At 43.9% G+C, this 26,461-nt stretch overlaps 1 protein-coding gene and 1 long non-coding RNA gene across 2 annotated transcripts in view; one reads left to right on the top strand and one right to left on the bottom strand.

The window, feature by feature from the left end:
• LOC147606262 (putative E3 ubiquitin-protein ligase XBOS32) overlaps positions 1 to 21,970 on the top strand; it is a 59,581-nt gene extending 37,611 nt beyond the window's left edge. Inside the window, exon 10 of the mRNA XM_086792330.1 lies at positions 21,034 to 21,970. Coding sequence (XP_086648456.1) covers positions 21,034 to 21,548 — 515 coding nt within the window. The 3' untranslated portion in view covers positions 21,549 to 21,970. The remainder of the gene's footprint in view (positions 1 to 21,033) is intronic.
• LOC147606263 (uncharacterized) overlaps positions 1 to 22,993 on the bottom strand; it is a 38,873-nt gene extending 15,880 nt beyond the window's left edge. The window contains exon 1 of the long non-coding RNA XR_015265010.1: positions 22,532 to 22,993. This is a non-coding gene — a long non-coding RNA (uncharacterized LOC147606263). The remainder of the gene's footprint in view (positions 1 to 22,531) is intronic.
• Between the last annotated feature and the right edge of the window lie 3,468 nt (positions 22,994 to 26,461).

Here is a 26,461-nt window from a genome sequence, read left to right on the forward strand (position 1 = left end):
GCATACTGAATATCTGGCCTTGTATTACACAAGTAAATAAGGCACCCAACAGCCTGAGCATATGTAGTGGCATCAAAGGAAATACTGTCATCTTGTAGTGACAGTTTCATCCCAGGCTCCATAGGAGTACTAATAGGCTTGCAATCCTGAAATTTAAACTTCTCCAAAAGTTTAGCAACATACCGTGATTGCAACAACCCAATGCCTCTGTTATCCTGCACAAACTGTATGCCCAAATAGTAGTGTACAAGCCCCAAGTCAGACATGTCAAATGTCTGTTGCAGTATCTCTTTAAAAGCTGCAATTTTGTCATCATTTGATTCCATGAGCAAGAGATCATCCACATAAAGACTGATGACCAGCAGATCTGTCTCTTCTTTCTTTACATATAGAGTGGCTTCTGATGGACTATTCACAAATCCCTGAGTGAGTAGGAAAGTATCTATTTTTGCATACCAAGCTCGTGCAGCTTGTTTCAAACCATACAAGGCCTTTTTCAGCCTGCATACTTTCCCCTCATGACCATGTTCTGCAAAACCCATGGGCTGAAATACATAAACTTCCTCCTCGAGGTCCCCATGTAGGAATGCAGTCTTTATGTCCAACTGGTGAACAACCCAACCACGATGTGCAGCCAATGCAATGACACACCTAAGTGTCGACATACGGGATGTAGGAGCAAATGTCTCCTCATAATCAATGCCCTTCTTCTGTGCATAGCCCTTTGCAACTAGACGGGCTTTGTACCTGTCAATGGATCCATCTGCATGTCTTTTCAACTTATAGACCCATTTAGTACCAATTGCTTTCTTGCCTTTGGGCAGATCAACCAAATCCCATGTTTGATTCCTCTTAATAGAATCAAGCTCATCCTGCATGGCTTTGTTCCAATGCACATTATCTCGTGCATCCACAAATGAATCAGGCTCTTCATCATCCTGTAAACTGGCTGCCATAACCAGATTCAAATCCATGATGTGTGCATGCTCATTGGTCCGTGTCTCCCTACGAGTACGACCAGCAAGAGGACCCTCTAAATGGCTGTCCTGTAATGTCCTCAAATACCATCTAGGTATGTGTCTGACCTGTGGTGCTTGCTGCCCCATATTTGGTTCAGCTTCTGGCTCATTTTGCTGCTGAATTTCTGCACCACCTACATCATTTGCTGGCTGTCCTGTACCCTCATGAGTTGGATCACCAACTGTGGAATGAAACTCCATAGGTAGTAGACCTTCAAACACATCATTTTCAGCCTGATTTGCCTCATAACCAGCCATGGATATTTCTGATTTTTCATCAAAAATCACATCCCGACTAGTGAATATCTTCCTGGATAGTGGGTCATATAATCGGTAGCCCTTGCTCTCACGGCTATACCCAACAAAAATGCATTTTGTGGCTTTATCATCCAGCTTCCTCAACTCTTTGGGTATGTGTGCATATGCAAGACACCCAAAGATACGAAAATGCGTTACAGAAGGCTTGCGGCCATGCCAAGCCTCAAAAGGAGTAATGGAAACCAATGCCTTTGTGGGACATCGATTCAAAATATGACAAGCACACATGACAGCTTCCACCCAAAAGATATGTGGTAGCCTTTTTGCCTTTAGCATACATCTGGCCATCTCCATGAGTGACCGATTCTTCCTTTCTGCAACCCCATTCTGCTGTGGAGTGTAAGGAGTAGTATACTGATGTTTTATACCTCTACTCCCAAGAACAGAATTTAGCATGTGTGACATATATTCCCCCCCTCGGTCAGAACGGAGAGTCTTGACCTTGCATCCGGACTCTGTCTCAGCAAGTGCTACAAAGGCCAAAAATGCATCATATACCTGTGATTTCTGTGTCAAAGGATAGACCCAGCATATACGAGAGAAGTCATCAATAAATGTTGCAAAATAGAAGCAACCACCTAATGACTTCGTCTGCATGGGACCACAAAGATCACTATGTATAAGCTGCAACTTTGCAGTTGCTCTTAGAGCCTGATCACGTGGGAAGGAAAACCTATGCATTTTTCCCAAAATACATCCTTCACAAATGTGATCTGGAGGCTTCTCCATGAGAGGTAGATCTGTAAACATGTTATGTCGCTGCATAAGCATAAGACTACCAAAATTTACATGCCCCATGCGAGCAAGCCATAACTCCGCATCAACCATAGCTGGAGTAAGAGTGAATGCATTATAAGCAGACTGATCCACTGGTTGAAATGCATCTAACTGATAAAGTCCATGACATATGTACCAGTAAGCATCAAGGTCAAGGCATTAGCTTTGTCTCTGACCATGCATTTATCATCATCAAAGTGGACTTGCATACCACAATGTGCTAAAGAAGAAATGGACAACAAATTCTTCTTTATCCCTGGTACATATAAGGCATCTGTAAGGCGGAGAATGGAGCCATCAATGGCTGTGAGCTGAATCTCCCCAATGCCACGAACTGGATATGAAGCATTGTTGTCACACTGAACAGTTTTGCCAACAGGGGCAGGGTCAACATGACTAAACAAATCCTTGCGAGATGTGATATGCTTTGAGGCACCACTATCAAAATACCAAGTACATGCATGCTCTGTCATACTGAGTGCCTGTGAAGACCAAGAGGCATCATAGCTGCATGTATAAAAACAGTAATCCCTGTCCTCAACAAAAGAAGCAGTCTCTGGAGGAGCTTTAGAAGCATCATTAACAGACATCCCAGCTTCCTTTGCCTTCTCTTTGGCAATCCTCTTTCTACATTCAGTGATGTAATGACCTGGCTTCTTACAGTAATGACATTTGCCCTTCTTCTTGGGCTGTCCATCACCTTTCTTGGTATCCTGAGAAGAACCACCATCACCTGAATTCTGATTTGAACTCTTTGGCTGAGTTTTTCCTTTCCCCTTTTGACCTGTAGTAAATGCTTGTTCAGCACTTGTGTTCATATTCATATTCTTCCTCATTTGCTCTTCTTGTAGCAAGAGAGCAACAAGTTCCTGATACTTAAGGGGTTCAACAGCATTCCTCATGCTGAGGTTCAAAGAGGTATGAAAAGCCAAGTAAAATCTTGGCAAAGAGTGCAAGATGGTGGACACAAGCTGTGTCTCAGGAATAATCTCATCCACATTGATGAGTTGCTCTCTCAAATCCTGCAGCTTGTTTAAGTGGCTAGACATATCATCTCCTTCATTCATTTTCTGATTTTCCAGCTCTCTTTTCAAAAATGAGATCCTAGCCTCATTACGAGCAGCATACATCTGCTCCAAAGTCACCCATGCATTCTGTGAAGAGCCAGCTGAACGAATATGAGGTATAATAGACCTCTGTACTGACAATGCAATGAGTGACAAAGCTTGTGCATCCCTGGCATCCCATGTCTTTTGAGCATTTGTTCTTTGAACATGCAATGGCTGCCCTGGAGCCTGTACCTGTTGTCCTCGTCCACGAGCACCCCCTTGGGGAGGAGTCTCTAGAGCCAATGGACCTGGACGTGGTTCATCACCACTAACAAAATCCCAAAGACCTTTTGCCACAAGCACATTTTTCAGCATAAAACTCCACAAGGAGTAGTTCGTGCCGTCCAATTTGTCTTCCTTAGACAAATACGTGAATACATCACTCTGCTGTTGATTTGCCATTATGCCTACGCACAATGTTGTACCTGTGTATCAAAAAACCCAATAGCAAGAACCCTGAAAACAACTGTACTCCACTGAATACAGTTCACCCAAATATGCCTGCACTCTCAATCCTCTGAATGTGCAGCTCAATGCACCAATGACTGAGTAGAGCAGCAAATGGCGTACACAATGCCAAAATGCCCCAAAAATGCCCAAATTTATTGCACCCAAAACTGTGCAAAAAACTTGTAGACTTCTTTGCTAGAAAGTCTGCCTGTAGTGCCTGTAGATTTTCACAGAGAAAATAGTATTGCCCAAAAAACAAAATTTTTAATGCTTACCACAGGTTGACTGAGCAGGTTGTATTGAAACCGGCCTCTGATAGAAAACCAGAGTGCGGTAGACTAGCAGTCACCCGTCCACTTGTAGTCTCGATGTGAAAACAAAGCAGATTGGAGCTAGAGTGCCCAAATCTGAAAACACAGCGACACCTGTTGGCCCCAAAGCTTGGCGCCCCTTGCGGTATTTCTTTATTCAATTATAATAAGATGAATGGCTGAGTACAACACAAAGATCAGCCAAGAGTTTACACCTGTATGTCCAATCTGACGGCCCACAATCCCTCTTAGCACAGAGGATCTATGCACACAGATTTGTGTTCCACAATAACACACTGTGCCTCCCTTTGATCAGCCAAGACCACTAAGCAGGCCAGCCATGGGCATACATCTGGCATAACTCAAGTGCATGATACATCATCTCAGCTCATACATACATGTGCTGTCCAAACTCTGTCTCAACCCTTGTCAATCTGCCATACCCCTCCTCTCACAAGGGGCCAGATAACTCATATCTGCAACAGACATCAAGCAGTAGAAAGAGAGATAGATGAACAAAAACAGGGCTTACCAAGTTCAGCTCGTGAAACAGCACTGGAGGAAGCACCGGTACCAATCTGTACTTGCAGGCACTTGTATCCACAACCCTGCTTCACATATGTGCATGTACTTGCTTGTACCTTCCTCCTTGTGTTCACTCCTACGCTGTCTTTGAAAGTACAGATCTGAAAAACAGCACTGTACCCGTCTGTACCACCTCGGGATACGTGCCAGGAGTTGTACTTGCACAAGCAGCCTGCTGTCCACTCTTGTACCAGCCTGAATCAGTGTAATCAGGCCTGTCCAGCAACCTGACAAGCGCCGCCTGCAGCAACTCTGCTCAGAAAAGCTTGCGTCAGCCCTGTCCGTACACTGTACGGCTGTCGTACAGGGCTGTACGGCCTGTACCTGAACCTGCTGCCACCTGTTGAAAGTCGCCTACTGTGGCTGCCTCTGTTCCACAGCTCAACGCCGCCTGCAGCAACAGTACCTGCAGTCGTACAGAGGTGTACGGCTGTTGTACAGCCTTCTTCAACACAGCTCACAGAAAAATAGCAGCAAAAGCACAGGTACAGCAGCCGTTTGCAACTTCTGTGTTTTTCCACGCTTCTTCTCTCACTTTTGCTCCACGACTCCCCCAAAAGGGAAGAGAGAGATATAGAGGAGAGAGAAAACACTCCAAAAGTGGCTCCTCCTCAAAATAATCCCTAGGGCCCCAAACTTTAATAAGTCCCTAGGGCCACTAAGGCCTAGGGGCAAACTTTAATAAACATTAAAGTTTAATGTTTCTAGTTCCCCTCCTTCACACCTAGGGATGTCCACACATCTTAAACTCTGTCCGGGCACCCCCCATGTGAATCATAAAATATTCTGACTCTGCAACTACCATGCCCACACTTGTACTGTTCCATTTTCACAGGGCCATGACATACCCCCCTCTTGAAAAATGTCCACCAAAAGAACACGTACAGTTGACTATACTGTGCAGGTACAGTCGACTTGTACTGTACAGAACTGAAGGCAACTGCAGGCTGATACTGTGCAAGTACTGACAAGGCGGCGCTGACTGGTACGGAAGGAAGGCGGCGCTGACAGGTACTGAAGTTGCAGTACGGTTGCGCTTGCAGGAAGGCAAGTACAGTACGAGGGGCTGTTGACGTGCGCTGACAGATGCAGTCGGCGCTGACTGTACGGGCTGTACGGAATGCTTCAATACTCTTGCTGACAGCGGCGAACAGGTATAGCAGCTGCAGGCGAACAGGTACAATCGGCAGCTATACGGTTACTGCAGACGGCGCACAGTGTACGGGCAGATGCAATGATGTACGGGTTGTACTGAGACTTAAGGTGGCAGTGTACGGGCAGGGCAAGGGCAAGCCTACAATGCTCTGATACCAAATGAAGGCAAAAGGAGTGTTAGGGTTAGGGTTTGGAGATGCTGCAAACAGACGTGGAGAGCAAGAGAGAGAGAACACGACTTCTTTGTATTCAGTTGATAAAAATGTGAAGTACAATAGCCACATAATAAGTGACCTAAAGAGATGTGTTCACATGTCCGGCCATAAAATGTGCCGGGTGGACCAAAACACCTATAAACTGCATATAAGTGAAACTAAGCTAAACCGGGGAAAAAAACCTCCACTAACTGAAGTAAAAAGTGTCCCAGTAATCTACTGATGATCACTAGCACTCCTCTGGGTGCATACACAGCATAAAACCCAACAAATGTCACTACTGCCATAAGCCTGGACACTACATCAGTGAATGTAGGAAGCGGATTGCAAAAGAGAAAAGGAAAGAAGTAGGCAATGCAGTAGCAGACTCTTTTGATGACAAAGCACATCCAAGAAGAGTACACTTTTTTGGTCACATGCACTAGTGACACACCAAGTGCTTTAGACATTGATATGTCTTGCATTGGATCTGACACAGAATGCATCATGGTATTTTGACAGTGGTGCTTCGAGCCACATCACTTCATGCAAAGATGTATTTCAGCACTTGGTTTTTGCTTCAAATGGCCGCACTGTATCATGTGCAGATCATACCACATATCCAGTAAAGAGAATTGGCAATGTCATACTTATTGCAGCCAATGGTGCCAATATTTGTATGAAAAATGTATTGTATGTTCCAGGGATAAAGAAAAATCTGCTCTCCGTCTCAGCCATAAACGACCAAGGTTTAAAGGTTGAATTTGAAGATGGGAAGTGTTTGGTAAAAGACCCATCAAAGGGTTATGAAATAGTCACTTCTGGAACACGATACAAAGGCTTGTATAAGCTGGTCAGCTATGACAAGCGTACTTATGATGCAAATACAGTGGCTGCCCACATTCCTGCTATGCATGATGCAGAGCTATGGCATGCTCGTTTTGGGCATGTAAATTTTCAGAGTTTGATGCTTTTGCAGAAGCATCATATGGTTGATAACATGTCCGCCTCTTGAGTCTCCACCAAGACATGTATGTGAGGGGTGTATTTTGGGAAAGATGCAACGAAAACCATTCCCCAAAGATGGAGCTGCTAGAGCTGAAAGTAAATTACAGCTCATACATAGTGATGTATGTGGTCCAATGCGGACACCATCCATAGGGGGGCATCTTTACTTCGTCACATTCATTGATGACTACTCCAGGTTTGCTTGGACTTACCCCTTGAAAGCGAAAGCAAATGTGTTTACATGCTTTCGACACTTTGTAGCAATGGCTGAAAATATGTGTGGATGTAAAGTCCAAACACTCCGCTCAGATAGAGGTGGAGAATACATGTCAAATGCATTCATGGATTATATGCTTCAAAAGGGCATCAAACACCAATGTACTATGCCTTATACACCGCAGCAGAATGGTGTAGTTGAAAGGAAAAATAGATCACTCATGGAGAAGGCAAGATGCATGGTCAAAGCACAAAAGTTGCCTCACAAATTTTGGATGGAAGCTATAATGTGTGCAACTCATGTGTTAAACAGGTGTCCAACAAAAGCTTTGAAAACCATAACACCCTTTGAGGCTTGGTATAGCCGAAAGCCAACAGTGGATTATATGCGTACATTTGGATGTTTGGCATATGCACATGTGCCAGGACAACTCCGAACAAAGCTAGATGACAAAGTAATTAAATGCATTTTTGTGGGCTACAGCAATGAAAGCAAAGGATACCGTCTTTATAATCCAACTACACGAAGGATTTTTGTCAGTAGAGATGTGGTATTTGCTGAAAATTCAGAACAGCCCATGTACAGCTTGTATAAAAGCAATGATTGTCATGTGCATAAGCAATGCCATGGACCTTCTCAAGGCTGAATCCAGAAGGGGCAAACAGATAAAGACCATGAACCAGTAGAAGATAGGTAGCACCAGAATGATCAGAGCTTCAGGTGTCTCATCTGAAGTGGACGTGGAGCAGGACAAGTGGGATCCAGATAAGTGCAGTAGGCTGGCTGTAGAAGTGAGTCGGCTGCAGGACAGGAGGGGTCGGCTGCCAATAACAGGGTCGGCTGAACCAGTAGATAAGGGGGGCAGCAGCATGCGCAGGAGGATATCCAGTCGGCTGGCTTAAAAAGGCATTAATGAAGTATGAACTGGCCGACCAACAGTCGGCCAGTTCCCCATGTAGTCCAAGGGGCTATAAATAGCCCCTCTTGCTCAAGGTTTCATTGATTCAAACCCACTAGGGGTTGGGATCACTAGAGGTCCCATAGGGGATAGGTTTTGGTGTTTTACCACCTTTTTATGAAGGTAGCCAAGGGCTACAAGATATGTACCTTTTTGTACCATAGTATATACTGAATTTCCAGCACTTCTCTCTCACTCTCTCTACTCTCTCTCTACCTGCGTTTTTGCATCAGAAGGTTTTCAAGAGTGTTTAGGGCTGAAAGAAGACTACCCAGAGCTTCCGCGTGTTACAATGATACAGGCATACAAGACATGTTTGATGAACTTTTACCCATTGCAATTAGGGGGGATTTAGATCAGCCAGCCCCAACACAAGAAAATCCTCATGTAGAACATGTGGAACAGCCAACCATTCAGTCCCCTTGTATGGAAGAAGTGGAAGATCTTGTCAGGGAAGAGCAAACAGCCATAGACACAGTCAGTGCCAAGATGGTTGCTGAAAACTTTGCAAGAAAGCAAACTTGCGGCTCCACTCACAGGTAGAACAAGGGCTAGTTCCAACCATGCTTTGAATATACATCGTGGGGAGTCGGCATTAGCAATGGGTGGTCTCTTTGATTCAGAAGAGGCTTCTTTTTTTTAAGAAGCACATGAGAATGAGCATTGGTTGCAAGCTATGCAAGCTGAAATTTCTTCTATCATGAAGAACAATACATGGGATCTTGTGGAATTGCCTAAAGGCAAGCATGTCATTGGAACAAAGTGGGTGTACAAAGTCAAAAGAAAGTCTGATGGTACTATTGACAGGTACAAAGCAAGACTTGTGGCTAAAGGTTACTCCCAGAAAAAGGGAATAGATTATGAAGAGACTTTTGCTCCTACTTCGAGAATGACCACAATAAGATCAGTGATTGCATTGGCTGCACATAAAGGATGGATAGTGCATCAATTGGACATCAAAACTGTATTCTTAAATGGGGATTTACAGGAGAAAGTATATGTAAATCAGCCCATTGGTTTTGTAGTTCCTGGCGAGGAACATAAAGTATGCAGGTTACACAAAGCATTGTATGGGTTAAAGCAAGCTCCAAGAGCTTGGTATGATAAGATACATACTCATCTAACCAACCAAGGTTATGAGAATAGTCTAGCTGAAAGCACATTGTATGTGAAGAAAACCGATGCCGATATTCTCAGTCATCTTGTATGTAGATGACATGCTCATTACAGGTACTAGCAAAGCACAAATTTCAGATTTCAAAGCTGATTTGATGTCATGTGCATCATAGATGCCATGGACATTCTCTGGGCTAGATCTAGAAGAGGCAAACAGATAAAGACCATGAACGAGTAGAAGATGGACATGGAGCAGGACTTGGAGCAAAGCATGGATCAGAGGGCTGTCGGCTGCAGGACAGAGGGTGCTGGCTGCCAGAAGAGCTGTCGGCTGACGTCAGCAAAGTGTGGGCAGCAGGCGCATCAAGAACATCCAGTCGGCTGCATTAAATAGATTTTTATGAACTTGCAATTGGCCGACCAGCAGTCGGCCAGTTCCCCATGTAGTCCAAGGGGCTATAAATAGCCCCCCTTGCTCTATGTTTTATTCATTCTCTCCCACTAGGGGATTGGATCATTAGAGGTCCCATAGGGGACAGATTTTAGGGTTAACCACCTTTTCAAGAAGGCAGTCAAGGGCTGCAAGATATGTACCTTTTTGTACCATAGTATATACTGAATTTCCAGCACTTCTCACTCTCTCTACCTGCGTTTTTGCATCAGATGGTGCGTTTTTGCATCAGATGGTGCCCAAGAGTGTTTAGGGCTGAAAGAAGACTCCCCAGAGCTTCCGCGTGTTACATTTGAAAGCTGAATTTGATATGTAAGATTTGGGGCCTTTACACTACTATCTCGGCATACAGTTTATGCATACAGATAATGGCATTGTTATGCAGCAAACAAAGTACATAAAAAGTTTGCTAAAAAGGTTTCACATGGATGAATGTAAGCCCATTTCTACTCCGGTAGAACCAGGTGTACGGCTTACTATGCATGATATTGGAGAGCCTTTTGAAGCCGGCATTTACAGCCAGGCAGTGGGATGCCTCATTTACTTGTGTAACACGAGGCCAGACATATCTTTTGGGGTGTCTTTGTTGAGCAAATTCATGCATAGCCCAGGCACAGCACTGGCAAGCAGTCAAATGCATTTTTCGTTATCTTAAGGGTTCCCTGGATCTTGGTTTGTTCTATCCTGGGGGGGCAGCTTGCAGCTTTATGCATACAGTGATTCAGATTGGGCTGGTGATTATGATACCAGGCAATCCACCAGTGGGAATTGTTTTTTTCTTGGCAGTTCATGCATATCTTGGTTGAGTAAAAAGCAACCCACTGTTGCTACATCTACTTGAGGCTGAGTACAGGGTAGTCTTCATAGCTACAGTAGATTGTGTATGGTTGAGGAGACTGTTGGCTGATCTTCGTGAGTGTCAGCAGACACCCACCACCATTCTCACTGATAGCCAGAGTGCTATGGCCGTGGCACGAAATCCAGTATTTCATGCACGTACCAAGCACATTGAGATTCATTATCACTATGTCAGAGAGAGGCTACATGCAGGGAAGATCAGTTTATCTTATTGCCCTACACACGATAATGTTGCAGATCTATTCACAAAGGCTTTACCTCGAGAAAAGTTTGAAGCTTTCCGCAAAGCTTTGGGCTTACTCTCATACAGAGAGTGATTTGGTACCTTGTACAGGTTCACACTTCCACTCTACAGGGAGGATTTGTAGGCATATGCTCACTTATGGTAGTGCTGTGTGAACAGGGCTTAACCAAGGGCAGTTTTTCCCATGTGGTTTTTCCCCTTGGACATCAAGTGTGAAAGAACACTCTCATATAATATTTTGTACTTCTATATTATATGGATGTGGCACACATGCAAGGGTTGACTTGCATTTTTTGGATACCACACTTTTGGCTCTCTCTCTCTCTCTCTCTCATTTCTGTGTGAGCTTCTCCATCCTGCACCTAACCCTAATGTGCAGGTTTGTGTGTGTGAGTGTGTGAGTCCAACACCCAACACATCTTTCCAAGGATGCATCCCTCACATACATGCTTGAAGGGAACCTGCATAGGAGGAAGTTCATGCACCATACCTTGCGTCTGCAAGCGTACAAGAGATGGGAAGTTCAAGTGACCAAACCGAGCATATGCGAGGTGGATGCAATAGCATCATGAGAATAAGTTCAAGTGACCAAACCGAGCATATGCCATAACTCAGTGTCACTCAACACACGAGAGGTGGATGCAATCATAGCATCATGAGAATAAGTACTCTTGTCATACATATCAAGCTTATACAAGCCAGTGCATAATGTCCCAGAAAGCATAAGAGAACATGAATCTTTGCTATCATACAGTGAGCAACAATGCTCAGAAAACTGAACCTTGAACCCAGATAATGCAAGGGCTTTTTTCAAGGTAGAAACATGAGTTTGTAATGGTTTTGAGATATTGTGCCATAATTGTCATCTCGGGACTCTAGTACATCCATTACATGCTGTTAGCTCCACATTGCCAATGCCTTTAATGGAGTAAGAGGCATCATTGGCACACATAACTATGCCACATGGAGGTGAATCCTGCAAATTGGCAAATAGATCTCTGCAAGAAGTGATGTGCTTAGAAGCACCACTGTCAAATTACCAATCTCCAGCTGAGATAGACATACAAGAAGCAGGCAAACTGCATGTAACCACTAATGCATATCCCTCATGAGCAAAGTTTGCCTCTTCTTTAGTGTCCACAGTAGCAGCCAAACCTTGCTGCTTCTTTTTCTTTTCACTCTCAATGCGCTTCCTACATTCCTCAATAAGATGGCCAGGTTTTCTGCAATAGTTGCATCTCTTCTTTTTCTTGTTATCACCCTCTTTAGACGAGGTAGAATCTAAATGGGCATGTGGTTTGCCCTTAGGTTTACCACTAGATGAAGCCCCAGATTTACCTTTGTTTCGATCAAAGGCACCAAATGCGTGATCAGCAAAAAGCATAGTGGTCCTATTAGAACGAGACTGCTCCTCCTGCAATAAGAGAGTCACCAACTCATCAAGAGTATACAAGTTTGGATTACCCTTCATGAGTAGACGAAGAGTAGTAGCAAAACCCTGATAGGATTCTGGCAAACCCTGAAGCACTGTGGATACAAGTGAACCATCTGGAATGACTTCATCAATATTGATGAGCTGCTCTCGCAAATCCTTGATGCAGGTAAGGAACTTGTCCATTGAATCACCCTCATCCATATGCTCAGACTCAATCTTATTGCGAAGATAGGCAACACAGGCCTCATTGCGAACCTGATACAAAGAAGCAAGTACATCCCATGCACCCTTAGAAGAAGTGCATGAACGAATGTGCGGTAGCGTAAGTTTGTGAATGGACTGCAACCTAAGCTCATGCATGCAGTATACATGGTTGGTCCAAAGTCTTTGGAAGAAGCCCAAGGCAAAGCTTTGCAAGCCGAGGCCTTGTACATGCCTTGGATGGACAGCAAGCACAACAATCGGGATCCACCTCAAAAGAAGAATCTTAAAGACCGATCCCCAACAAGAGCTAAGTCTCAAGAGAAGGATGGGAACCTTCATCAAAGAGGGTTTTCTTATGATATAGACCTGTTATTTGAGACAAAGAAATTGAGGCCGAAAGTGATCAAAGAAATGCCATGCTCCACCTTACATGGGGCATAGATGTTGGTCATGACCACTCCCAGCTAGTTCAGGTGTGAACACAGCTTACTCACGAGCACTTTTTCCCTGTGAGACTGACAGGTTTTTTTCCCATGTGAACACACTTATGTGTGTTGGGCACTTTGCCCTAGGCTGTTTTATGTACTCATATTGTACTTTCATATTATTATTGAGTACATCTTTTCCAGCACTCTTGAGCTTCACAGGTTTTGCTCTCTTGCATTTGGTGTGTGTGTGTGTGTCTCTGAGCAGGCTTCCCTCAAACCCAACATTGGTATCAGAGCAGGTTAGGGTTAGGGTTAGGGTTTTACTACATTAGGGTTTTGTCGATTAGGGTTAGGGTTTTGCTGCATTAGGGCTTTGCTGTTTAGGGATAGGGTTTCACCCTTAGCCACCCTCAACTGCCTCTGCAGGTCGCCGCCCTCAGCCGCCGCTACACGCCCTATCCTGCGCCTTTAGATTCGCCGCCACCCCTGTGCGCTACTGCCACTGAGATCTGCGCCGCCGTTGTCATCGCCTCCGGCTAGATCTACGCCTGTCAGCACTGTGCGTAGCGCCGCCGACATCGCTTCCATCGCCGATGCCAAATCTGTCCTGTGCCGCCAGTACGGCTTTGCATCGGTTGTATCTGTGCCGTACGCCGCCCAAATCTGACACCCTGCATCGTACAACGCCCAGATCTGACGCTGCCCTGACCTGTGCTATGCGCCGCTCCTCTCCTTGATCTTAGTGCCAGCAGTAAACAGTAACCAGTTTGCTATTTTGTTAATTTCTTTTAAAATTTCAGAAATTGCTAACTATTAGCAAATTGGGTGTATTAATTTTGGGGCTTTTCATCCTTGAGCTCAAAATTGTAAAATTGACATACATTGGCACTGATTTTGCCTGATTCGGTGCGTAATTCCACTGAAATTTGGGGATTTTGCAAAAATTGACACAATTTGCATGTTCTTTACAACATTTGCAAGCATTCTGGGTGTTTAGGCAGATTCAGTTGACATTGGGACATTTCCCCCAAATTTTTTGGGTGTTACAGCATTATTGCAGCATTACTACTTGTTCGAATACACTTGTGATTTATTTACATGATGAAACATGTACTTGTTGCATAGAATTTGTGGGTTTATGTATTAGGGGCTGATGTCAGGCCCATTGCTCTTGCACGAGCAACAAGTACTTCAGGAACCATTGATGCAGGTGATGATGTATCTTTAGGTGGTGCTACATCTTCTGCACCTTTGCCACCCACTCCAGAACAGCTCAGATGGGATGCCAAGGATGCTCAGGCACATGCTTTGATTGCCCTTTCATGCAGATCCATTAGTGGTGGAATAGGAGTATAAGCAAAGAAATGTTGAAAAGTTGTTAAGGTATGATGCCACATTCTCACCAACTTTATGCTTTACCTCATCCCATTCTTTCTGCACATCTGCTTTAAAGTTTGCGGGTAGAAACTTCTTGTTGAACATAGTCATGAAGTCGGTCCATATCTTCGGCTCAGTCCCTTCTCGTACTACTTTTAGCCACCAATTCAAGGCGGCATCCTTCAAATGCATACGAACCATTTGAAGCTTTGACTTTTCAGAGTAGTCGTCTTCTCCAAAAGCGGCATCAAATTGTTTGACAAAAGATAGAGCTTTTTGGGTGTCCCACTTTCCATAAGAAGCATCAAACTTGATGCTCTTCTCTCCCGACTTGAAGTCCATCTTGTTGGTTGATATAGGATTCTTTGCCTTTCTTTCTTTTACTTGTCCCGAAGAAGCTGAATCTGAGAAAGTAGGCCTAAGGATAGCCTCCATGTTTCCTCCTCAAGAAATAGACCAAGTAGCTCTGCAAAGTTAACTCCTTTCGCCCGAAGATAGGCTTTAGCAGCTTCAACTCCTTCGTCTTCAATGGCTCAATCCTTGATGAAATTTTCAATCATTTGGCACTTCTATGGTCCTATTCCTTCTTGGCTCTCCAAACAAGGAATTCTTCGTCTTGGAGAAACTATCTAAACTGTTGAAAATCTGGTGCTTTGTCAATGTCATGGCCACAATCTCATAATAAATAGATCGACGGTCTTGGTTCCCATCTTGAAGTCGTGTGTTGTTCTCATAGTTGTTTCTTTCATTAGACCCTACGTCTCCCTCAGCTCTTGACATGGCTCTGTTACCCCAAGAAAGATTTCCTCAAGAGAAATCATGCTCTGATACCAGTATAAGTCCAGTGGGACGTGCCATGACAGACTCAACCACGTATCCAAGGGATAGAGATGTAGAGAGAGCGGGAGAGAGAAAAGGGGCTAGGGAACTTTGCACATTACACCACACTGAGCGGGGAACAAGCCTCGCTCCCTTTCAGGGATTTATTCAAGAACAATCCCCAGGCACGCTGGCCATGATCATTACAAGCAATGAATACAAAATCAAACAAATATGTCGGTGTAGAAACCCAAGGAGTCAATGTCGAGGCACGAGATCTCTGATGTCGAGCACACCACGAGAATGACCCACAAGAATCTCATTGGGCTAGTACCAGATCCAAGTACAAATCCAAATCCAAGTTACATCAACTTTCTTTCCACAACAAATCTCTCCAAATTAGCTTGTATGTTTGAAAAGCAACTCAAGGCCACAAAAACAGTCCTTCCTTTTTGCGATAGAACTCTCTGAAAAAGCTTGAATGATTGAAAAGCAACCTTGAGTCATAAAAGCAATTTGCTTTTCACGATAGAACTCTCCGAAGAAACATGTGGATATGGAAAACACCCTTGGCCCACAAAAGCAACCTGCTTTTCATGACCAAACTGTCCAAAACATCTCTGAATCCACTTGTCCAATTGCGGGCAACCCCTATATAAGTTATGGGATGGAAAGCACCATAAAAGCACGCGATACACCTCGTTGCTTTTCTTATATACCTGCTGTCTAGCCCTGCATTCCCTGTTTTCAGCATCTGGGCAGCCCATAGAATCAATGATGATGTCTAGAAACTTGTACAAAGATGCGACCAACCTATATAGGCGTGCACCCTGCCGTAAGCGGCTGTTTACAGCTCTGTCCAGCCCTGTGGGTCAGTGTTTCAGTCAAAAACAGCATGTAAGAAGGATGCTTTTCAGCGAAGGAGCCTCACCTCCCATGCTGGTGGGTACATGTCACGTGCATCCCGCACTTGGATATCACGTAGACATTTCTGTACAGAAGGTGTAGGACCTGGGATGGTGAACCTAATGAAGATGTGCAAAAAAGAGAGAGAGATATCAACGATCAGCACATGTGTGCTTTCCTTGCAAGCGATCAGCCTTGAAAACCTGCTAGGAGAAGGCAACCAGCCCTAGGAGACCCTATATGCAAGCAATCGACCTTGTGGAGCTCTTGGATGTATACAAACAGCCCTGAGAGAGCGTAGGTGGCTGAAGGTGGCACGCAACAACAATGTGTAGGCAGTGGCGGCTGCAGTAGTTGATGGTGGCTGCAGCAGTAGATAGCGGCTGCAACAGTAAGACCATATAGGTAAGGTGGCGCAAGTATTCACGAATATGAGTAGCAGACGATGATGATGGTGTTGATGATGATGATGATCTACCCGCACACTTCTGATGACGATGCAGAAGACGACCTTCAATTTTTGATGATAGCTACCACCCTTCAATGCTGATGTTACACAAGGGTTCATATGCTTCTTTTATACCTTATGGAAGTCTTGCTTTTTGCCAAAAGCTTATCCAAGCTTTTGCTTTTGCCTTTTTCTCTTTTGCAGTTTAATAGTAAAATGTTATTCAACTTTAGTTAAAAGTTCTTGTTTTGCTTTTCTAGCTTTAGGGCTTTGCTTTTTGGCCCTGGAGTTGCTTTTTGGAAAAGCGGCTTTTAGCTTTTCAGTCCAACTCAGTCTCCTCTTGCCAATGATATCCTTGGCTCTCTGTCAACGTAGTTTGACATTTTGCTTTTTCTTGCTTTGTCATGTGCATGAAAATGCCAAGGACATTCTCTCGAGCTAGTTCAGAAGGGGCAGCCAGTAAAAGATCAGTTAGAACCAGAATTTAGGAGCATCAGGTGCAGAAGAGGCTAGTGTGGACTTGGAGCAAGGCATGGAGTACATGAAGAGGATGCTGTTGGATGCATGAAGGGGTACTGTCGGCTGATTCCAGGAGCTATCGGTTGTACCAGGGAGCAAGGCGGCTGAAGCGCATCATGACATGGCAAGAAGACCAGTTGGCTGCAGGCGCATCATGACATGGCAAGAAGACCAGTTGGCTGCAGGCGCATCAAAGTATTATGAAGAAGACGCCAGTCGGCTCCGACCAGCAGTCGGCCAGCACTCCTATGGTCCAAAGGGGCTATAAATAGGCACAAGAGCTCATTGTTATAGTCATTCATTCCTCTAGGGAATGGGTCAAGTACTAGGAGTAGTTTTGGGTGATGTACACCACCTTTTCATGAAGGCAACCTAGGGCTGTAGCTGTAGGTACCTTTTTGTACCATCAAAAATATACTGAATTTCCAGCTCTCTCTCTCTCTCTACTCTCCCTTCTGTCTACGTTTTTACATCAGCATGTTCTCAGTGGTGTTTAAGGCTGAAAGAAGACTCCTAGAGCTTTCGCATGTTACATTGGTATCAGAGCATCAGGCTCAGCAAAGCTAAACACTGATTCAGTCCCATATGATGGTGTACAGGTCCAAAGTACATGGATACGAAGCCCAAGGCAAGGAACACAGGATCGGGAAGAGCTCCCAGGAGGTTTGTTGGTGGTGTTCCACAAAGCCAGAGGGGATGGCAATCCTGTGAGCCAGATAGGTTCTCGGGCAACGGTCCTCGAAGGGGTGATGTGAGAGTGCCAGACTCATTTCTCAAGAATGAAGACCAAGACAGTGTTCAGAGTCCGGGCAAATGGGGATTGGAGGGAATAGATGCATAGATTTTATTCAGAGTCAGAGTAGTTTTGGAGACCGGGCCAAGTTTTCAGAGAAAAGGGTTGCCAGGGATGGATGGATGACAGAGGATCTTCGGGAAAAGAATGGGATGAAGACAGTCATCCAAGAACAAGTTGAAATCCTGTCATCAAGTTTAGCAAAGGGGGATGTCATGTGCATGAAAATGCCATGGACATTCTCTGGAGCTAGTCCAGAAGGGGCAGCCAGTAAAAGATCAGTTAGAACTAGAATTTAGGAGCATCAGGTGCAGAAGAGGCTAGTGTGGACTTGGAGCAAGGCATGGAGGACATTAAGAGGATGCTGTCGGCTGCATGAAGGGGTATTGTCGGCTGTACCAAAGAGCAAGGCAGGCTGCAGCTGAAGCGCATCATGACATGGCAAGAAGACCAGTTGGCTGCAGGCGCATCAAAGTATTATGAAGAAGATGCCAGTCGGCTGGCCGACCAGCAGTGGGCTAGCACTCCTATGGTCCAAGGGGGCTATAAATAGGCACAAGAGCTCATTGTTAAATGAGCTCTAGTCATTCATTCCTCTGGGGAATGGGTCAAGTACTAGGAGTAGTTTTGGGTGATGTATACCACCTTTTCCTGAAGGCAGCCTAGGGCTGTAGATGTAGGTACCTTTTTGTACCATAAAAAATATCATGAATTTCCAGCTCTCTCTCTCTCTCTCTCTACCCTCCCTTCTATTTGCGTTTTTGCATCAGCATGTTCTCAGTGTGTTTAGGGCTGAAAGAAGACTCCCAGACCTTTTGCATGTTACATTGGTATCAGAGCATCAAGCTCAACAAAGCTAAACACTGATTCAGTCCCATATGATGGTGTACATGTCCAAGGTATAGGAAAGTAAGCCCAAGGCAAGGAACACAAGATCGGGAAGAGCTCCCAAGAGGTTTGTTGGTGGTGTTCCACAAAGCCAGAGGGGATGGCAGTCCTGTGAGCCACATATGTTCTCGGGCAACGGTCCCAAGGGAGGATTATCCTCCAAGGGGTGATGTGAGAGTGCCAGACTCATTTCTCACGAATGAAGACCAAGATAGTGTTCAGAGTCAGGGCAAGAATGGATTGGGGACTGGAGGGAACAGATGCATAGATTTTATTCAGAGTCAGAGTGGTTTTGGAGACTGGGCCGAGTTTTCAGAGAAAAGGGTTGCCAAGGATGGATGGATGATAGAGGGACTTCGGGAAAAGAATGGGATGATGACAGTCATCCAAGAACAAGTTGGAATCCCGTCTATCAAGTTTAGCAGCAGGGGATGTCATGTGCATGAAAATGCCATGGACATTCTCTGGAGCTAGTCCAGAAGGAGTAGCCAGTAAAGATCAGTTAGAACCAGAATTTAGGAGCATCAGGTGCAGAAGAGGCTAGTGTGGACTTGGAGCAGGCATGGAGGACATGAAGAGGATGCTGTCGGCTGCATGAAGATGTACTGTCGGCCGATTCCAGGAGCTGTCGGCTGTACCGGACAGCAAGGCGGTTGAAGCGCATCATGACATGGCAAGAAGACCAGTTGGTTGCAGGCGCATTAAAGTATTATGAAGAAGATGCCAGTCGGCTGGCCGACCAGCAGTCGGCCAACACTCCTATGGTCCAAAGGGGCTATAAATAGGCACAAGAGCTCATTGTTATAGTCATTCATTCCTCTAGGGAATGAGTCAAGTACTAGGAGTAGTTTTGGGTGATGTATACCACCTTTTCATGAAGGCAACCTAGGGCTATAGATGTAGGTACCTTTTTGTACCATCAGAAATATACTGAATTTCCAGCTCTCTCTCTGAACAAGTTGGAATTCGTCATCAAGTTTAGCAGAGGGGGATGTCATGTGCATGAAAATGCTATGGACATTTTCTAGAGCTAGTCCAGAAGGGGCAGCCAGGAAAAGATCAGTTAGAACCAGAATTTAGCAGCATCAGGTGCAGAAGAGGCTAGTGTGGACTTGGAGCAAGGCATAAAGGACATGAAGAGGATGCTGTCAGCTGCATGAAGGGGTACTGTCGGCTGATTCCAGGAGATGTCGGCTGTACCAGAGAGCAAGGCAGCTGAAGCGCATCATGACATGGCAAGAAGACCAATTGGCTGCAGGCGCATCAAAGTATTATGAAGAAGATGCCAGTCGGCTGGCCGACCAGCAGTCGGCCAGCACTCCTATGGTCCAAAGGGGCTATAAATAGGCACAAGAGCTCATTGTTAAATGGGTCAAGTACTAGGAGTAGTTTTGGGTGATGTATACCACCTTTTCATGAAGGCAGCCTAGGGCTGTAGATGTAGGTACCTTTTTGTCCCATCAGAAATATACTGAATTTCCAGCTCTCTGTCTCTCTCTCTCTCTCTCTCTCTCTTCTCCCTTCTGTCTGCGTTTTTGCATCAGCATGTTCTCAGTGGTGTTTAGGGCTGAAAGAAGACTCCCAGAGCTTCCGCATGTTACTTGCTTTTTGACCAAGGCTGCTGCTTTTGGTTGAGTAAACCTTATGGTTCCTATATCCATGCCTTCTTCAACCTGTCTAGTGTCCCGGCATATGTTCCATCATGTGAAAAGAGCTAGGAGGGCCAAAGAGTTACAATGTATGTTTGGGTGACACTTGTTGCCACTATGATAACTGTCATATGGCTACATGGAGTGATGGCATGACTCTGGCTTTTGAAGCTTGTTTGCATGAGATGGCATATACATCACCTGGTGGTGTTGGAGGCATGATGAGTACAGGTGTCAGGGACTTCAATCTGTGTTAAAGAGGGGATTCCCTATGAGTGCAGGTGCAAGGAACTCTAGTCTATTAAAACAGTAGAAGGGTGTACTGGCTCGGAGAACTTTAATATGTGATAGAGTTGAACAGTTTGGTTTAATAAAGTCGAGTTGTTTCTTCTTGCTGGCTGGACTGGCACACCCTACCCATGAATACGGGCACAAGTCAGGAGACATGGAGTTAAGACCCTGCAGGACTTGGTAGCTCATGCAGGGACAGTACAGGGAAAGCAGCTGAGAAGGGAGCCCAGGCATGACAAAAAAAGTGCTCATCAAGAGCCAGCCAGTTGTTCCAATAAGGGTTGTTGGGCATCCTATAGTGCTGGTGAGGCATTTAGGGGCTCAGTTTTTTAAACCTCCAAGATTGACTGCTAAATTCATCTGGCTTTGAAATTAATAATTTACTAGCATTGCATGCTGTGATATCTATCTTTGAATGTTATGAGCTTCTACATTTTTAAGGTTAAACATGGGTTCATACCCATGTCCTTTCTCCTCCCGACTAATGCAACAAATGTTATTCGCAGGTTGTGCTCATGAGCTTTGTACCAAATGCGCACTATATTTGTGCTCAACAAATAGTGCTGCCATCAACACATCCGGGCCTGCAGGGTCGATCCCGTGCCCTTTATGCCGACATGAAATCACCTCCTTTGTGAAGCTTCCTGCTACACCAGTCATAAAAGAGCTCATAAAGCCCAACTTGTCTCTATCTTTGTGTACTGTTTGCTCCACACAAGTGGCTGAACCCATGACTTTATCGGGCCCGATCTCAAGGATGGAGTATGGAGGTTGCAGTGGTTCTCCTGAATCATCTAGTTCTCTCCGTGCAGTCAATTGCCCGGGGCTCCCTGGCATAAACCTGCCTTTCACATGCAATGGGGATCCTGATGATGAAACACCACCTGTTGCTCGCTGCAACTCGACAAAATCGGAACGGAAAGAGCAATGCTTATGGTCAACCCCGCGCAATTCTTTATCCTCTCGCTCACAGCTTGATGGCAGGTGGTGGTTCCAAAACTTGCTGCCAGCAGTCACTTGAATGGCTTTATGAGTGCACATTTGTGCTTATAAACAAGCACACTCAGCTAGCTAGAATTTATGAAGGCCAATGAGCATTCGGAGGCCCCAGGTATCTTTAAGGTTTGCATTTTGGGGGGTTGTGAGATTTATGTATAGCCTTATTCCTGACTATTTGTATCCCAGTTTTGGATTGTATAAGGTCTATTGGGTGCTTGGATGGCGTAAGCATGGCACAAAAATTTCCCTATCCCACCCAGGCAAGTTTGTGTTTTTGGTGTAGTGTAATATCCTACCCTTGGCTGAAAAATCCTCACATTAAGAAAAACATCCTGCCCTTGGCTTGAAGGGAATATGTCCCGTTCTGCTCCTCCTCTGATCAACAAAGTGGATAATTTGAACAATTGATACATTCTCAAATTACAAATTAGATGCTTTTAAACATGAAAGCGGTCTGGTCACAATTGAATGTGTCGCTAGGCATTGGGCAGGAAAGCCATAGTTATCAAGCTAACGATGGATTTGAAAGGGTTTGTGCAACGTTTTAATATTGTATTCTTAAACTAAGGGAGTACGCACTATCAGTGAAGAAAGGGTAAACTTACGGAGTAAGCACTATCCGTGAAGAAAAAATATCAACCATTTGAAGCTAGTTTCTGTCTTAACTAGTTGAACGCCTTGAATCAGGGGAATAATGTTAGGGGTTTTCGTTTTAACTAAGGCAGTAAGTATTATTCCTGTAAAGAAAGCGAATTGAGGGGATACTAACCCTTTAACAACAGCTTCAAGAGCTTATTTCTGTCTCATATATGAACTACGGCTAGACCTCTTATTAGACCATGGGAATAATGGAATGCGTAAATGTATCGAAGGACTGAATGACTAGTTCTATTAATCAGTTAGCAGCAGCAAAGGCACAGTTATGTCAAGAACATAAAGGCTAAGATCGATACCCAAGACTGCTCATGACAAGTACCAAGAGCATATGTTAAGAAGGGCAGGTACCTTGTATGTAGTTGTGAAGGGCTTCAAGGCGCGGGTGATGGTGCCACTGCAATCTTCATAGTTTGCAACTCTGTGAAGGGGCACTGTTCAAGAATTGGAGGTGGGTGTTACTCGTCTGGAGGCTAAGATCTTCTTCGAGAAAACAATGGAGGAGTGTGAGAGACGGCATTGAGTGGAGTAGTTCTTGGTAGGGTTTGCAGGGTTGTAGAGAAGCCATCATCTGTTCGGAGTGTTGCCTGCGTATTAGGTAGAGTTGGGAGGGTCCCGCATGGGCGGCGGGCAACCAAGAAGGGCCCTACAAGCTGATTAATCAAAGCAAGAAAAAAATTGAGAGCGACGAGGTTCACATTTCCATGCGAGGCCATTCCTATATACCATCACATCACATAAAAAGTGGTACACCGAAAAAAACACCGTGGACCCCTCCTCCTCACGACGTGGCATCGCTATTGTAAGAAGAATCCGCTCACAGTGAAGCATCGTACACGTGTGACATCACACCAATGCTTGCATGCTATGTCTTAACTTACTTCGTACATGCGTGCCGCAATGCTAATGGATAGAAAAGGCGTGCAACTAACGGCTGCGTGGCAGCGCCTGATTCGGTGCTAAAAAAACAAAAAGCGTCGTCTGGTGTACATTGTTGGTAAGCTGGGCGCGTGTAGAGATTTCCCAAAAGATTTTGGGGATTTGTTTTTTAATTAGCGTTCTCAAAAAAGAGAAGTCTAGTTATTATTATTCATTTTGTGGAACCTAAGTACAGTGATTTTAACGGATTTTTAAATGAAAATCTGGGTGGTCGAGGCTGCAAAGGCTAGCGCAAGCGGGAGACATAGACGGGGAGGGTGGTTGAGGCGAGGGTAGTTGGGGGAAGGCGAAGGGGAGAGAGATGGGAGGGGGTGGCTGGTGGGACACGGAGAGAGAGGGAGGGGGTCGTCGAGGCCGTGAAGGTTGGGGTGAGGGGGAGACCGAGAGGGAGAGGGTGGTCAAGGCCGCTGGCTTGAGCGGGTCGTATTAATTAATTAATAGCTTAGGCTAGACCATAGTATTAATTAACTAATACTATGATATTTATGTAATATGCTTGAAAATGTATTGGTGCTGCTTCTTGTTAAGCTTGCTTTTAATTGATCATAATAGTCCCAAATTTAAAAGATATACCAAGTTCTCATGCAAACATATTGGTAAAACCTTGAACTTAAGGTCACATTAAATTTGTCTTCGTGAATGGATGCTTGTGCACACATGTACACATCATAGGTGAGTGCATGCACATGCTTGCATCATGTAACATGCACTTGTACATGTGTGCATGCACATGTTTGTGCATGAGCATGCACATGCATGCTTATGCTTGGAGCAAGTCACATAGGTGTCATGTAGATGTCGAATGTATATTTAAATGTTGGTGACTTGAAAAAGTTATATGCTTATGAAGAGCTTATTATGTTTGTGAGATTTTTTGCATTGCAACCTTGATTAGGTTGTCTCCAAGAATTGAGATAGCAACCACTTGAACAATCTTAGGCTCTCTACTTTACGACTGTGCTAGGGACGCTCATGATGTCAACCAGTGTCCTTGTGAAACTCATTCTTGAATATGTCCTCCAAGTGAGAAAAAAGTAAGCAAACATAAGGTGGGTCCACCTTTTTATGTTATTGAAGAGCATAATGTTCATACTTTTCTCCATACAAAGGTACAATGATTTTTAACATTTGTTTGTATTATAACTCTCATGAAGAGCTTACTGTGTATGTGAGATTTTGCCATTACAAACTTGATTAGGTTGTCTTCCTTAATCGAGATAGAAACCACTAAAATCTTAGGCTCTAGTTTTTGACTCTAATGGTGGGGACACTCGTGATCGCAAAAACGAGTGCCCATTTGAAACATATTCTTGCACCTGTCTTCCCAGTGAGAAAAACGTAAGAAAACATAAGGTGGGCCTAGCTTTTTATGTCATTAAAGTGCATTATGCTCTTACTTTTCTCTATAAAAAGGTACAATGATTGTTTGTATGTGAACTTATTATGTATGTGAAGTTTTGTTTGTATTAGAACTCTTACAAAGAGCTTATTATGTATGTGAGATCTTTGCATCACAACCTTGATTAGGTTGTCTCCCATGCATTGAGATAGCAACCACTTAAAATGTCTTGGGCTCTAGTTTATGACTCTACTGGGACACTCATGATCTCAATGAGGAGTGCCCATGTGAAACTCATTCTTGCACTTGTCTTCCAAGTGAGAGAAATATAAGGTGGGCCCACCTTTTTATGTCATTGAAGAACATTATGCACATGCTTGCATCATGTGACATGCACTTGTACATGTGTGCATGCACATGTTTGTGTATGAGCATGCACATGCATGTTTATGCTTGGAGCAAGTCACATAGGGGTCATATAGATGTCAAATGTATATTTAAATGTTGGTGACTTGAAAAAGTTGCTATGCATTGATGCCATGCTTATGAAGAGCTTATGATGTTTGTGAGATTTTTTGCGTCGTAACCTCGATTAGGTTGTCTCCAAGAATTGAGATAGCAGCCACTTCAACAGTCTTAGGCTCATGATGTCAATTAGTGTCCTTGTGAAACTTATTCTTGAATGTCTTCCAAGTGAGAAAAAAGTAAGCAAACATAAGGTGGGTCCAGCTTTTTATGTTATTGAAGTGCATTATGCTCATACTTTTCTCCATACAAAGGTACAATGATTTTCAACATTTGTTTGTATTATCTTATGAAGAGCTTACTGTGTATGTGAGATTTTTGCATTAAAAACTTGATTAATCGAGAAGCCACTAAAGTCTTAGGTTCTAGTTTATGACTCTAATGGGACACTTGTGATCGCAAACAAGTGCCCATTTGAAACACATTCTTGCAACTATCTCCCCAGTGAGAAAAACATAAGGTGGGCCTAGCTTTTTATGTCATTAAAGACCACTATGCTCTTACTTTTCTCTATAAAAAGGTACAATGATTGTTTGTATGTGAGATTTCGTTTGTATTAGAACTCTTACGAAGAGCTTTTTGTCCCATGAATTGAGATATCAACCACTTAAAACGTCTTGGGCTCTAGTTTATGGCTGTACTGGGACACTCATGATCTCAATGCGGAACTCATTCTTGCACTTGTCTTCCAAGTGAGAGAAACATAAGGTGGGCCCACCTTTTTATGTCATTGAAGAACATTATGCTCATACTTTTCTCCATAAAAAGGTACATTGAAGAACATTATGCTCTTACTTTTCTCCATGAAAAGGTACATTGATTTTGAACATTTTGTTTGTATATTGACTCTTATGAAGAGCTTATTATGTATGTGAGATTTTGCATTACAACCTTGATTAGGCTGTCTCCATTAATTGATATAGTGACTACTTAAAAAGCATTAAGCTCTACTATTGCGTACTAGGGGGACACTCATGATCTCAACGAGTGCCTATGTGAAAAATAAGGTAGATCTACCTTATTGTGTCATTTATGTTCATTCTTTTCTTCATAAAAATGCATAATGATTTTCAACTCTTTGTTTGTATTATAGCCCTTATACACATGGACTCTTTTCCATGTGTGAACTCAAGGATTTCATAATAGATTGTCGTCCAGAACTTTCTTAGCTCAAGAAAATAACATAAGCATTGTGTGAACTTTTACAAAAACTTGATGCTTTAGCTAGCTCCCTCATTTTCTAGTGAGAAATGATGAAGATGGAGGGAAAATTCTACTACTCATGCTGAATATAAAGGAGGGAAAATTCTGCCCCCTTCTATTATTTTGTTTCGTGTTGAATGTTTATATTTATATTTACATTCTACAATTATTTTAATTAAGGTTGGAGTATTTGTATTTTAACGCATGTTATTATATTAATATGCTTTGTTGGTTATAACAATTATTGTTTATTGATATTCTGTGCGTGTGATCTT

The sequence above is a fragment of the Cibotium barometz genome, chromosome 58, assembly GCF_041138505.1.
Source record: "Cibotium barometz isolate CiBa-2024 chromosome 58, ASM4113850v1, whole genome shotgun sequence".
NCBI classification, from domain to species: domain Eukaryota; kingdom Viridiplantae; phylum Streptophyta; class Polypodiopsida; order Cyatheales; family Cibotiaceae; genus Cibotium; species Cibotium barometz.